At 32.1% G+C, this 14,983-nt stretch overlaps 2 protein-coding genes across 2 annotated transcripts in view; one reads left to right on the top strand and one right to left on the bottom strand.

Annotated features, from left to right (window-relative positions):
* Window positions 1-14,983, top strand: part of LOC127728294 (ral guanine nucleotide dissociation stimulator-like 1) — a 431,288-nt gene that overhangs the window by 148,304 nt on the left and 268,001 nt on the right. The gene's annotated exons all lie outside the window — the stretch shown is intronic.
* LOC127728321 (uncharacterized) lies at window positions 1,720-6,649 on the bottom strand. The gene is made up of 7 exons (XM_052235668.1): window positions 6,569-6,649; window positions 6,125-6,167; window positions 5,709-5,895; window positions 5,205-5,358; window positions 4,755-4,963; window positions 3,703-3,857; window positions 1,720-1,934 (listed from the first exon to the last, which is right to left on the bottom strand). The coding sequence occupies exons 1-7, from the start codon at window positions 6,639-6,641 to the stop codon at window positions 1,790-1,792; spliced, it is 966 nt and encodes a 321-aa protein (XP_052091628.1). The 5' UTR covers window positions 6,642-6,649; the 3' UTR covers window positions 1,720-1,789.

Raw genomic sequence — 14,983 nt, 5'->3', positions numbered from 1 at the left:
ACAATTACAGAGTTACCGGTCCTTGTCGGTATTGTCTTTGAGATATTCTTCCGCATGCTTTAACACAATTTTTCGGTACGCGTGCATTGATATTATCAATGATTTTTACTTATATATATATATCTAACTACAAAACATTTTCATATTATTAATTTATGTTGTAAACAAAAATATTTTTATCAGTATTCATTGAAGAGATGTATGTATATCAAACGATAAGGAATGTTATTTTGCACTCGTTTATGTGCGCATATTTATAATGTTTATAGATCGGTTAAAAACCCAAAACTAATTTACATAATGGAAATCTAGGCGATAGCAATACATCGGAATGACCTCAAGGTCATCGCGATGTAAAAACGATGTTATTTTGATAGGAATAAGGTTGCAACTCCTTCAAGCTAAATTGCCCTAGACTTTTTGGACAGTTTTTAGTAGGTCTTTTAGGTTTATTTCAAAACTTTTGGTCACGAGGTATAGATGATAGTTCAGAAATATGTGTTGTGCGCACGGAATTCATATAATGATTTCTACTTTTGGGATGGTACCACTGTTTTTGGGTATGTTAACTGAACAGTAGTTTAACGATGTTCAAATCTCATCAACTGATTAAGAAAAAACATTAAGGTAACAAACAAAACTGAGGGACTGAAACTGAGCTCCAAAAGAGCCAGACCGGATGCGTCGACAGGGTAAGCGTCTCCTGCTATACATGTATCACTCGCCATGCGAATCCACACTCAGTTAAAATGTCACAATAAGAAATAGCACACAATCGGTAAAACTACAGATCAGACGACTATTCTGGTATTATAAGATCTAAGACTGCGAAAACATATTGCTAGTAAGTTGAGACACATACATATCGTATCGGTCAACAAATTCGTAATTGGGACCATACAACTTTTACTATATTGTCGACTACAGTTGTTCTTCCTCAAATCTCTGTTAGAGTAATTTTAGTGCAAGGATCACATACTTGCTAATGAAGTCCCTATAATGTGAACATATTTATTTCCTCCCAGTATTCTCATTTAAAATACACATTGAGAGGCAACATAATATTTGTTAACAGAAGCAATGTAACTATTTTAGTTATAATTGTTTGAAAAATGTTTTGTTTTTGTTTGTTACCTTGATTTGACTTAATTAATTTTTTAGATTTGAATATTAGTAAAATACTGTTGTCTATATCTAGCAATATAATTAGTCATTGAATTCGAAAAAAATCTGAAATTTGTATTCTTTCAAAAGGTAAAAAGATTCATAAAAATTTAGCACGCACACCCAAACACATCTATTTGTCAAAATAAAATATGGTCAACAAATTCGTGATGTTGTATTCTTTAAAAATGTATGTTCTAAAGATCATTTGATACGATTTACATACACACAATATGCGTTTTAAATTTTTTTCAGATGAACTGGTTACTGCGCGGATGGTATTATCGGGGTCTTATAGTACAACAGCAACACTACAGACACAGTGATAATGAAAACATATGATATAGTATCCGTTTATTGCAAAAAAAGAGCAAGGTCATAATAGATAGAACAATCAAACCCGTCTTTTATTTTCTTGACGGAGTTGCAACCTTGCTTTGATAATAATATTTTTTTTAGTTTAAAGTATATATAAAGTAAAGTTTCAAAACATCGGTTTGAAATAAGCCAGCTTCAAAATGTATTCAACTAATAAGACTAAACAGGAAACACAAATTTGATATGTTAATATTTTATATCTCAATACGTTTTGAAACTTTGATATAATTCATTATGATTGAGTTGTTTACATGCACACTCTTAGACCACTAGGTGTTGATGGTCGGTTATTAGTGTACACTTTAACCAATAAGTTATACAGCCATACATCATGAGTCTTTATCCATTGTCTGTTTTCACTTTCTGACCTACATACGTGATTAAAACTACACCTGAAACAATATATTATTTCATTAAATTACATTTTTATATCTTCGATCATGAAGACCCAGGCTAAATTTAGAGGGGACGAAGAAAGTAGCAGGAATTAAACTTCACATAAACCTGAATGGTCGAGTAAAACATATATGCGCAGGCGTTAAAATCACAAAAGAAAACAATCTTCTGTTTGTCCTTTGACAACGAGACTTTTCTACTCGTAGAATGAGTATAAATATTTCCATAACGCAAGGGCAATCAGTATGCGATGTCTGGTATGTTCCTTTGTATAGTTTGATTTCTCATGGACATGCAAATAAAAAAGCAGAATTGACTATTTAATTAACTATGCTAATTAAGGAATACTCATAAAATGGTACACATTTTAATAAAATAAAACATTGAATACTGATATGATCACCAGTGAATAATTTATTTGCAGTTTTTCCACTGTGCTAAGGGTTTGCTGAAGATAACATGTTTATGTCCTATGTCTGTGATTGGTTTGTAATTCAACGACGTTTATATAGGTTATTTGCATAGGTTATTAAAAAAAAACCATCTGGACTAGGAACACATTGTGCGGCTCTGTTAGCCCACTTATTTTATACTCATAATTCATACAAAACCTTATGTAACACAAGAAGAAACAAAATCTTAATGTATAGTTTATCTATAGTTGATTTTCGTTGACTCTATAGTCCTTTTTTCAGTAAGAAATCTATTTAGCAATAAGTTAATACATATTACAGGTAATTGAAGTTAAGGGTACTATATAGACATGATTGTCTGCTTCATGCCTAAAACTTCTTTTTGAAATTTACGCTGATGGACGACTCTTATATAAAATCATTGACAAGAGTAGAGATTTCAGTTTTACTGTTACCAATTTCCCTTTCATGAACACTAATTTACTTGCCACAAACTATAAGGTTTACGTATCTCAGTCGACACACACAATCACAGAAGATGATTTCATAGTTGGGCTTTTACTAACAAAGGTATAATCTAAACGCAAAACCTATTTCAGTAACTTATATGATAAAAGCTCATCAAATATACCAAACATATAATTAAGTACGCCAGAAGGTCCTTTCGTGTACATAAGTCTCATCATTGTCGCTCGAATTAGTTGGAAAGCCAAATCAAATACAAAGTTGAAGAGCATTAATAACCGAAAATTCCAAAAAGTTGTGCAAAAGACGACTAAGACAATTTAAAGCTGGAGACATAAAAAACATGTAGGAACAGGAAAAGTACAGAAAATGAACATATCAATGATATTTCATGTCAGCACAAGTGCTGACTACTGGGCTGGTGATAGCCTCGGGGACGAAACGTCCACCAGCAGTGGCATCGACCCAGTGAAAACTCATCAAAGATACCAGGCTTATAATTTAGCACGACAGACTCGAGCTTCGTTTTCAAAAGATTCATAAAATGTGACAAAATCAAAACAGTTGGAAAGTCAATTTAAATACAAAGTTGGAAAGCCAATTTAAAATCAAAGTTGAAAAGCATTATTAACCAAAAATTCAGAAATTTTTTTTTAGCCAAATATGGCTAAGACAATGTTCACCTGGGGTAGAAAACCTAAGTGTTAAAATATCGCTACTGAAACAAACACTTGCAAGTTTCTACATGAGCTAAATAGTCTTTTACGCATCTGGTCTCCTGAGCTCGTGTAATTCCGATTATTCTCACTTCCATTTTTTCTGTTAATACTTGGACTTATTAGGATTGAAGTGAATTTAATACATGTACTTAACACATTATACTTACTCATCCATTCCTACAGCTGGACTATGAGAGCCGCTTCGTATTACTGTATGGAAGAAGGACGATGATGCCTCGGCCCAGTACTCAGCTGAATTAGCTGTACCATATCCATCTTTCCACACATGACGTTGTTTAATGTAATTAAAGATATATTCTAACTGCAATGTAAAGTTTCGGTTTTGACTATTATCATAATAGAAAATAAAGGATATGGTTATCCATATCTTGACACAAAGTCAGTACATGCACATCAAACGACACGAAAAAGCAAAGGAACAGCGCTTTTATTGCTGTTCTTCATCATGATTGTTTTCAATCACTTCAATGCACTTCTTTTGGTGTACTTTTCATTATTCAAGGTTTTATGGCATATGATTTGTAAAAAGGGAGCAATAGAAGTTCATAAATTTTAAAACGACTACATGTTATGACTAAAATAAATAAATTATAACATTAACAACAAAACGGCATACAAGAGATCTTCTTTCTATGGCGGTTTTAATGGTTTTAGATTTAATGGTTTGTTTGTTTTTATTTTAAATTTATGCATTTTAAATTTCTATCCCATTTTTGCTAAAAATATGATTGCATTATTAATTTATATGTACAATCACTGACATAAACCGCTTATTTATCGCATAAGAAATAAGTACAATTTCATTATCATGTTACCAAGGAGTAAAACATCGCAGAGTTTTAAGTGTTCCGCCTCTTACATTTGTATCTGCAACTCTTAGTTTTTACCTAAAACCTTCTCTAAAAGGGAAACACTTTGTAATGTATATACATTAGACACTATCCACACGATAAACCATATTGAATTATGTCAAGGGCAGCCTGAAAGGAACTTTCTTAAACTTAAAAATCACATACAATGAAGATGGAACAATAAAAATACTAAAAGACAAACTCATATGCTCATGCGCTAAACTAATTTGCTCTTGGAAGGGGTTAACATTTTTGTTCCTCATAGAATCATCTCGATTTACTAGCACGAGTTTATATTACCGTAAATACGCAAGTAGACATGTGTTAAAAGTATTCATCATATGTACCCTGTTCCTGTCTGTTGTTGACATGTATTTATGGACTTGATGGGAAAATTCATGAACTAGAACATTTTCTTGGTGTCCATAAGGATCTTGGGCATTACAAACAATATTATCATCCAATACAACAGATCTTGTATTTGTCAGACCAGCAATGGAGTCATATTTTCTTCCATCAAAAGTACAAGTATGTGCACATGAACCGCTGCATTTACCTGTAAAAGATGAAAAAAGTGATGTCCGTATTATATAAGACAACGTTTAGAATGGCTTTGAAGAAAATGAAGATTAATTGTAGAAGAAACATATGTTTTACAACTTCGCAAATTCCACTTGAAATGCATGCATTAAATATCCTTTTGTTTCTTAGCAGATTCATTCATTATCATGCATAAAGAACATTTCAGAGCAAAAAATAAAAATAAAACAAAAGCTAAACTGAATTCGTTAACCTACCACGACATTGTGCAGTATCTCTCAGGTTGTAGTTTTCAGGATAAACTCCCATTCCCTCTGACTTCGCAAAAATACCGACACCATGTGCTCTGGAAACAAGACTAAATGTTGATGATGACATATGTCTGGTCATCAGTGCAATAATTGTACATGCCTGAAAAAGTATCCCATCATTGAAATTGAGAATTTATGCATGCACTTAACTACCGATAAAATCGAACCCAGGACTGAAATTTTTTTTGAATGAAAGTAGTATCAAATTTCAGTGTTAATTCATCCATATATTTAATTTGTTAGTATATTATGCTCTTTCATTAAATGGAAATGCAGACCCAACAAAGAAATTATAACAGTGGAATACTACAAGAAGGTTGTAAAATTTATAATTAAAAAATCGCAGTTACAAAACCGTAAACTTTAGTAATCTACTTATTTGTCATAAGTCATGTATTTTCATTGAATATCTCGCCGATATCTCAGCTGGTAAAATATAAAATGTGTTACCTTAGACAGGGCTAAATCACTAACTGTTGTTGTTGCATCTACCGTTATACTGGCACCAGCAGGTCGACTTGCATGGATATTTCCGTAATGGTCCACATAGCGATGTTTGAATCCTACACGTGTGTGATGTGGTTGAAGTGAATGCGACGGTAGTACAAACTGAACCTGCAGGTCAGGTGACAAACGGCTACAAAAAACAATAGACTTGTCATGTTTTGTGTCTTTTTATATTGCTCTAACAGAGACCATTGGAATCGAATAAAAGGCCAATAATGATAGTTTTAATACACAGAAAAAAAGAAAAAAGAAAATTACTTGTACAGAGAAGTATTTTAATATCCAATTCGCAATTAAAAAATTCGCTATGAATTATCAAGCTTCCATTGTATAAAAGTGATAATAAGGATAATACCGACCTTATCTCTTCATCTAACAATGGAGGCGAAGAACTCTGTACTTCTAAAATCAAAACAAATAAGGATCAGATTAGTAAAATACTATACAGTCATTGTATAAAAAGTTAATGGTACCATGCATTTTGATACTTTCAAATTTATATTTAAAAATCGTTAGTTGGACAACTTCGAATTCTCACTCTTAAATATAAAGGACAAAATATAGAGTATACATGGAACTTTTCTATAACGTAATTTTTATTTTTCTCTTAATATATTCAAAGATTTTTTTATTTATCGTCTATGTTGACAGTCATTTCCCAAAGAAGAATTGTTTTGTTTTATAGACCTTTATTTAACAAAGAAAAAGCAGGAGGAAAAAAACATATATTTAGGTCATTAGTACAATTCGCATATATGTAAATAAAAATTACATAGACAAATTATTGACAAACACTGACATACCAATAAAACAGCAGAATGCAAGAATCAAAACAACTAACTGGACCACCATAGCGTTAGAATGGAACTGCCACATCCCTTGAGTGATCAGTGAACAGAAGATAAGCTAATAGTATGTCAATGATTTTATATCTTGAACTACCTCTGTATTGTAGTGCAGACTTTGTGAACTTAGTAATATCAACGAGTTCTTTATCTCAAGCGTGACCAGCGAATGATTGCATAATACAGTTACTGAACGGTTTAAAAAAACCCGCCAATTTGACTGAACAACATAGAATATGTGGAAAAGTACCTAGTCAGGCTGGTTTTATATTCAAGTTAAGATAAATCTTATAGTACAAATTTTATGGTCAAATGACGAGTTTAAAGATACAAAATGAGGGTCTCGCAGATTGTTAAAGTTCAGTTCCAAAGATTGTTCCTTGACATATTACTGATTTTCAATTTGGGGCAATAATATGATGGCTGCATGCAAAACATTCTTCATTAATCAGAATAATTGATTTTATGATTGATCGTATTGGCTTAACTGTCTTTTATGTGTTTCGGTTCAACTGTGATGTTTGATTTCTGTTTCACTGACGTATATCTTACATTTCTATCATTCATACCCAAGGTGTTTTGTTTATGCACTTATATCTATAGTTGTTCTTGGGTTTTCTCCATATTGCATTGTTCTTTTGATCTGTTATTCTAAGAACACAATAGCTACGATAGTCTTCTTTTCTCAACCTTTCTAACGAAATTCAAGTAATTTCGTAAATCAATTACTAGTACAAGATTCCAATTATCAACAACTCATTATTAAACAGTTAAATAATGAAAATAGATAACAAGAAATGTGAGATAAACATCCATGAGGCAGCAACCCAAGTAATACAAGGATTCAAAAATAGATATTAGAGGTCCCCATCCTTCGGTATTGGACAAGCGCGCATATGCCAAACTAAAAACGGAGAATGTGTCGGAGACGACAACCTGTCCAAAGGGCAGAAAACAGCCCAAGGCCTCCAAAGGCAAGAAAATCCCGCACCCGGAATCGGGCTTTAGCTGGCCCATAAATAATAATGTATACTAGTTTAGCAAAATGGATGCCACACTAAACTCCGATACATACAAATAAACCAAAATTTTAAAAAAACAACATACAAGACTAATAGAGGCCTGACTTGGGACAGGCGCAAAAATGCGGCGGGGTGAAACATGTTCTGTGAGATCCCCCCCCCCCTATACCTCTAGCCAATGTGAAATAAACAAAAAAAAAAACAGCAATACGCACAGTAAAACTCAGTTTAAAGACGTTCGAGTCCGATGTAAGAAAAGGAAACAGAAGAAACTAAGCAAAATGACAATGATCAACATAAATTAACAAAGGACCCCTAGCAGTTACTGACATGCCAGCTGAAGACCTCAATTGAACTGATCAAAAAAAAAGTATGAATATCTTGATTTTAAAATTGTCCTTATTAAAGTTTCTGGGACTTTAAGATTGGTTACATTTTCGCTCTACTTCGTAAAGCTTGATATTTTCCCTTAATATTGCATTTAATTATTTGCACTTGCATTATAACATACGAAAGCCTATTAGGGTCACAAAAAAAATATTTATCTCGTAATTACGAGATAAATTTCTCGTAATTACGAGAAAACTATCGCGTAATTACGAGATAATTATCGCGTTATAACGAGAAAACTATCGCCTAATTACGAGATAATCATTTTTTATCTCGTAATAACGACATAATCATCGCGTCATTACGAGAAAACTATCGCGTAATTACGAGTTAAGATTTTTTTATCTCGTAATTACGAGATAATTATCGCGTAATTACGAGATAACTATCGCGTAATTACGAGAAAACTATCTCGTAATTACGAGATAAAATAACATATATATATATAGTCGTAAGAAGGTTGTTATAGAAAGTGAAAGATGTATTTATTAATGGATTTGAATGAAATTTAAGCTCTTTTTTTTATTATCTTTTAAGTTAGTTAATTCATGTTATTGGCCACTTATTAAAACATAAAAGATGATTTTATAAATTAATTGCGTAAAAAGGAAGCGAGGAATTAAGTCATCCGTAAAACACCTCTAAAAAGACTATATACTATAGCCGATTGACTACATCATGTGTTTGCGTGTCCAAATCTACAAGATTTTTAATATGTGCTCATAGACATAAACACATAGTATACAAGAGGCTCAAATGAGCTTGTCAACGGTGTCTGGATAAAACTATTACTATTGCTAAATAGAAAGTTTGTTTAAAATTGGCACAAGAATTTCGGAGGAAGTAAAATACAACTGCCATTGGTTCCTGTTTATACTAAGTCCTATCGAAGAGCACCATGAAAAACAGAAGAAAAAGTTGAAAGTAGATCCCCTCATGACCAAGTGCTTTTAGAAAGGTTGCGAGTCTTACAAGCATTTAGGCGGGGGCAAGGATTCGAACTCTTATGTGTACAATAAGAAGAGATATAATAACTATTTTACTCTCTTTCTTGTTAGTAATAATAATAAGATGCCCCCCTCCCCTCCCCTCAACCGAATGTTGTTTTTGTTTTTGGTAAATTTCATTTATCTTTATCGCGAAAATAGTCAACAAAATACGAATTTCGTAAGAAATAAGAAGAAATATAACAATATTTTAGAAATTTAATAACATGTTGTGGGAGCCTTTGCAGTAACAAAAGAAGCTTTTTGCTTTGTTAAATGTATAAATACTACAGCGCAAAGAGAACGGGTTATGAAAAACTTCTTATCTCGTAATTACTTGATAGTTTTCTCGTAATTACGCGATTATTTTTCGTAATTACGAGATAAAAGATAAAAATCTTATCTCGTAATTACGTGATAGGTTTCTCGTAATTACGAGATAATTATCTCGTAATTACGCGATAGTTTTCTCGTAATTACGCGATAGTTTTCTCGTAATTACGAGATAAATATATTTTTTTTTGTGACCCTAATAGGCTTTCGTAATAACCTATCCCCGTACACATCTTTTTTCGTAACTCATTTTTAAATGCTCTTTGATATCGATTTAGTGTCTATGAATCGTGTTCTGTGTAATTATTAAGAGACTTTTGATGCTGTTCCATTTATGTACTTATATCGTAATTATTGTCGGACAAAGTAACAAGTCAAAAATCCAGACTGTCAGCTTCTTGAAAATTATTTTTCAGAAATATCGGCACTCAATATGTTTTTATTATTATTATGCAAACAACTACTGTGGGATATACGAATGTCAGACAGCAACTTAACAACATTTCAAACATTTTAGCTTTACGTCCAGAAAAGTAATAGATGTATTAGATACTTAGTATCATTTTCATAACAGTGTGGACGAGACCATTTTTTGGCGCACTCAAGTTTCCCATTCACTGGGTTAAATTAGGTGAACGTTTGTCTGTAACGTCCACTTATCACGTCGTATTTATTATAGACATTTAAACTGTGGGGTCCCCAAAGGTTTCAACGCCTTAATCAAATAATTCGAAAAACTAGTACAGGAATAACCTTTGTATTTTGATTAATATTGAACACTTAAACGTTCTTTAATTGCGTTTTTGTTATGTTTTGATAAACAATTTTTCATGATATCGCATGTTCTTTAAACATAAAAATTAATTTAACTAGCTTTAAAAGTTACAATGTATGTGTTGGCTGTTATCTTTTTCGGACATCAAAATGATTAACCCATTGCGGTTGTCATTTTTTTCACTTAGTATCTTTTAACTTGTATCTTGTGTAACATTTTATATAAGAACGAATGCATGATCAACTTTCAATAGTTGTGCAATTACAAAACATAGACAAAATATACTTTCGTACGGTCTTTTTCGTACTTGCAAGATATTGGACAGTAAAAAGCTATTTGGACCAAGCCTTATGAAATTTGCATTTTACTTCACGAAATACTAGTAGGTAAAATGTATAGTTTGGTGTATTTTGGAAACTAGAACTTTTCTGCTAACTACTATACTTGTGAAACCCTTGGTAGCAGAATGCACCGACTATTCTTCTTTTTCTGAGAGTGTGTGTTTTTTTTTTTGTGATGGGAAGGGGGAATTGTTTTTTTTTCTCGTGCACATACATGAACATTACTTTTTTAATCTTAGTGTCGTATTTTTTTTTCGTCCATAAATTTGAATGTAAATCAATTAGTTTCTTTTCCTCTTTTTTCTGAAACAGAGTATTTTATTTCCTTTCCAATCTTTTTTAGAATCAATTCATTTTTTTTTAAACGGCCCAACTCACACACACACACACACACACACACACACACACACACACACACACACACACACACACAATAATTGACGGCAGTTTATATATCAACTTCGTCCTTTTTTAGATCGCAATGAAAATGTGCATATAATATATGTATCATGCAGGAAATTAATTTTTAAAATGCGGTCAAAATTTGCTCGAAGCGGAAAAAAGCAACAGCTTAATATCGATTGAAATTAAAATAATTGTTTTAATTTACACATTAGAATATAGCAAAGTACTCTCGACCAATGAAATTGTAGAATTGGATGCCTCTTAATTGTGAAGAATGAATGTAAATCATGTTCTTAGTAAGGGATTATCCTATTATTTGGGTCTATTTACAGTTCAAAACAAATAGTTTCTACAAATGAGTTACAACTGCCCCGAAGCACATTTATCAGATTGAAAGGTTTTATCACAAAGTGATTGAAACTGACTAAAAGTTGAATTGTGAAACAAACAAAAATCTCAAAATAAGTTGAAGTTTACTGGTGCAGTAAAATTGGTACCGTGAATTTTATTATGAAAATATTAAAAACTTCAAATTACTATAAAATTAAACATTACCAAAGCAATGCAAAAAAAAAAGAAAAAAAATCTTTCAGATAAAAAAATAACCTTAATCTTTAGCTTTCCAAAACTTTGATTACTTGATCAGAGGTTGGGGAGAATAGTTATTTCCAATACAATTATTCCGATAAAAAACAGGAATTAAATTTTAAACATATTAAAAACTTTTAAGGGCATTATTTTTGAGCATTTCCCTGACATAATGAAACAGTATTTGATGTAAAAAGCCGGACCAAATTATTGGCTGTGAAATAAAATTTAGTTGTAACTCTAATGTATTAATTGATCTAAACTGTAAATAAAACAGGATAATTCCTCACTAAAATATTACATGATTTGCATTCATACTCACAATCAGGAAACATACAATTCATACCTTTTCTTTCTACTGTTGTGTCACCTAATATCTATAACGCATTTTTTTTTTTTTTTTAAATATTTCCCAAATGATAAGAAAGTCCTCACATCACTAAAACTTATCCATAAATGACATGCCGAAAAAGGAAGTCATGCATCAATTATAAATATTGCACTGATAATGAAACTAATTCTTGAATAGATCATTTGAGCCTTGAGCACTTTACAATATTCTAAGTTTGTAAGAGAATGATAATCCCTTACTTCATGATAAGTACTCGCTCACGCTCGTACTTATTCATGAAGAAAGGGATTATCATTCTCTTACATATACATGTTTTTTTTACCACATTGTGACTTCGAGATTGAGTACAACCATGAGAGCGCTTTTCCTTTTCTTTCTTCTGCTGTTAGTTTAACTCAGTTATTATGTGTCATGAATTGGTATTGATGTCATCTCGTATGTTTTTAAATATGAAGATAAGGGGATCCGTTTGTATGTCAATGAGACACAAACAAACGACAAAAAAAATTAAAAAACGGGCAACATTCATTCTACAACAAAATACGTTTACTTACAAGAAAAAAAGTTTTGTAAGTAAAAGACCCACATTCGTGAGATACAAGAATGATATAGTGACGAGTACTGCAATTTAGTTTATGGTTTTTTTCATCGTCCGGAACTCTTTTCACAAACAAATTCTATGCATTGAATAAATGGTAGGTTACTCTTAAATGATCACAGCGTTGGAGTATTTTTCTCTTTAGATATTTTGTGAATTAACCCCATCGACTTAAAGTTTTTACAATGAAAATCCAAATGTGTAAATGTATTATTCGATTATTTAATGATATTAGCTCTGAACATTTATTATTATCTAAAATGAAACTGTTGTGTGTGCTGATATAAACAATATTTCAAACAAATTCCTTTAAAGTTTTGTGAAAAGAGTTTCATTTTATGTATCGAAATGTATAACAAGTGATTATTTAAATCCCCACAGGAGGGCCTCTGACAGACTAAGTGAGCGTAAAATCATTGTTATCGATAGCCGATGACAAACAAGTTACAGGTAAATGATTCAGTATTTTTAACAACAAAAGTACTACGGTTGTCTACACTGTTACGAGAATACCTCTAATGCGCATGAATAACTTCATGCTTGAATTTAAGTAAATGATGATACCAGTTAGATATTCTAAAGAATGGCTTGATTTACATATTTGTTACGTTAACGATCATAAACCGGTCATTTCATGGAAGTATATATTATATGCTTTGTTTATTTCGTGCACTACAATATCGCATATCCCTTGTTGTTGTTTTTCAATCAAATACGATATGATGATAAAAAAGTGAAAACAACACGTCATAAATTTCATGCGTCCGAAGCAATTTTCTGGATTTACCTACATCAGGGACGCTCAAAACCGAATATTTGAAAGCCAAGGATGTATAAGACCACCTTTACATTTGATGTATTTTATTACTGTCCAATACAAAAGTCCAACTCTTGTGTAGAAGATATAACAGATACGTATAGGCAAACTCCATGTTCTGCAATGTTAGGCCATCCCTCTAAAAAGACTTGCTTACATCTACGACATTTGGTCTATGGAAGATAGTACTAGTAGTCCAATTGGCATTCATACCACATCTTTTTATATTTTATTTGAATCAAACATAAACTGAAAATCACAACGCAGATTTTTTAATCGTTTTCTTTACATAATCTTTTCTCTAATTTGGAGTAGATTAGACCTTGACCCCATAGTTACTACAGAAACTCCAAACATAATATTTCCGAAATTCCAGAATATTCGATTTTTGGGAGAATTTGGCATTCAAAATATATAGAAAGTGTTTAAATAAACAGATCTGTCGAACACATATATTTACACGTTACAAACAACACTAAACAAGATAGAAAGAGTTTTGAATGTAACATTTCCTTTAACCTGTTGAATATATTGTCAAAATTCGACTACAAAGATAAGGACATGTTTAACGTCAAGACCAGTTTGCTTTGCGTTACGAAATTATCTATATATAGATAAAGTCCGCAATACTATGTTAGGTTTGTTTTAATGACCCAGTCGTATCTATTGAAAACGTGATCATTTGATTGTGAGGAAGCCTGTTGTGTCTCTCAAATGGGTGATCCAATTTTTTCGTCTATCATAGATAAACATTTACACGATTCTATATGCATAAAAGAGAGTCGAAAGGTTCAAAAGGGATGTTCAAACTAAAAAATCGAAAACAAACTGACAATGCCACTGCAAAAAAAAATGAAACACGATAAAAAAAACAAAAGTATACAAAACACAACATAGAAAACTAAAGACTGAGCAACACAAACTCACCAAACAATAAAAAAAAATGGGTCTCAAGTGCGTCGGAAGAGTAAGCAAATCTTGCTCTACATATGGCAGCCGCCGTGTTGCTTATTTATGTACAGATCGGTTGATAAGTCTAATTCGGTAGGTCACATTCGGAAAAGAGGAAGGGAATGTGGTTTTGACAATTTGAACATGTCCGTCGTCATTTGTGAAACAGATATTCCATAACTGGCAACTAACTCGTGATTGCGTGCGTTAATTTTTCCAAGGGGTGATTTCAACTTAACGATTTGAAACTCTTGGTTTTTTATTTTCTTTAAAATCAGCAACCCTCTATCAAAGAAATGCAAGATCTGGAAATTAGTATCAACTTAGAGATATATAATCCATTTACAGGCGCTGTTGGAATGTTTCTACACAGAAATTGAAAGTTCATATTCGGAAGCTGATGTCATTTCTTTTGTCATAAAGTTTTGTTCTCAACCGACTCTCACCGTCTAGATGTAACCCAAGATATAAGGCATACTTAACTGTATCTGTTGTTTCGTTTATTTCAAGTTTGGTGGGATAGATGTGTTCAACATAGTCACCAAACTTTGAATATTTAGTGAGATGATTTCATCTATACAGATAAACATGAAGTAAAGGATAATGCTAGCTTCTTTTCATTTTCCCTAAGAAGTTCCTGTATGAAGTCTGCCTCGTATGAATAAAGGAACAACTTGACAAGAAGGAGAGGACATTTGGTTTCCATGGGAATGCCGATTATCTGTTGAAAACATGATCTTTAAACGTAAAAAAATATGTTGTCAATCAAGAAATCATATAATACCAGTTTCAGAGAATTTTTTTATTTGAATCAG

Source organism: Mytilus californianus, unplaced genomic scaffold, assembly GCF_021869535.1.
Source record: "Mytilus californianus isolate M0D057914Y unplaced genomic scaffold, xbMytCali1.0.p SCAF_2, whole genome shotgun sequence".
Taxonomy (NCBI): Eukaryota; Metazoa; Mollusca; class Bivalvia; order Mytilida; family Mytilidae; genus Mytilus; species Mytilus californianus.
The sequence above is the reverse complement of the archived record's forward strand: the minus strand, read 5'-3'. Positions and strand labels throughout refer to the sequence as shown.

What these genes read in the sequence shown, in the direction of transcription:
- LOC127728321 (XM_052235668.1), bottom strand. Translation starts at nt 6,641, where the DNA reads ATGTGGCAGTTCCATTCTAACGCTATGGTGGTCCAGTTAGTTGTTTTG. An exon ending in TGCATTCTGCTGTTTTATTG is followed by an intron (nt 6,168 to 6,568) that starts GTATGTCAGTGT and finishes TTTTGATTTTAG; the next exon opens with AAGTACAGAGTTCTTCGCCT. An exon ending in GTGATTTAGCCCTGTCTAAG is followed by an intron (nt 5,359 to 5,708) that starts GTAACACATTTT and finishes ATACTTTTTCAG; the next exon opens with GCATGTACAATTATTGCACT.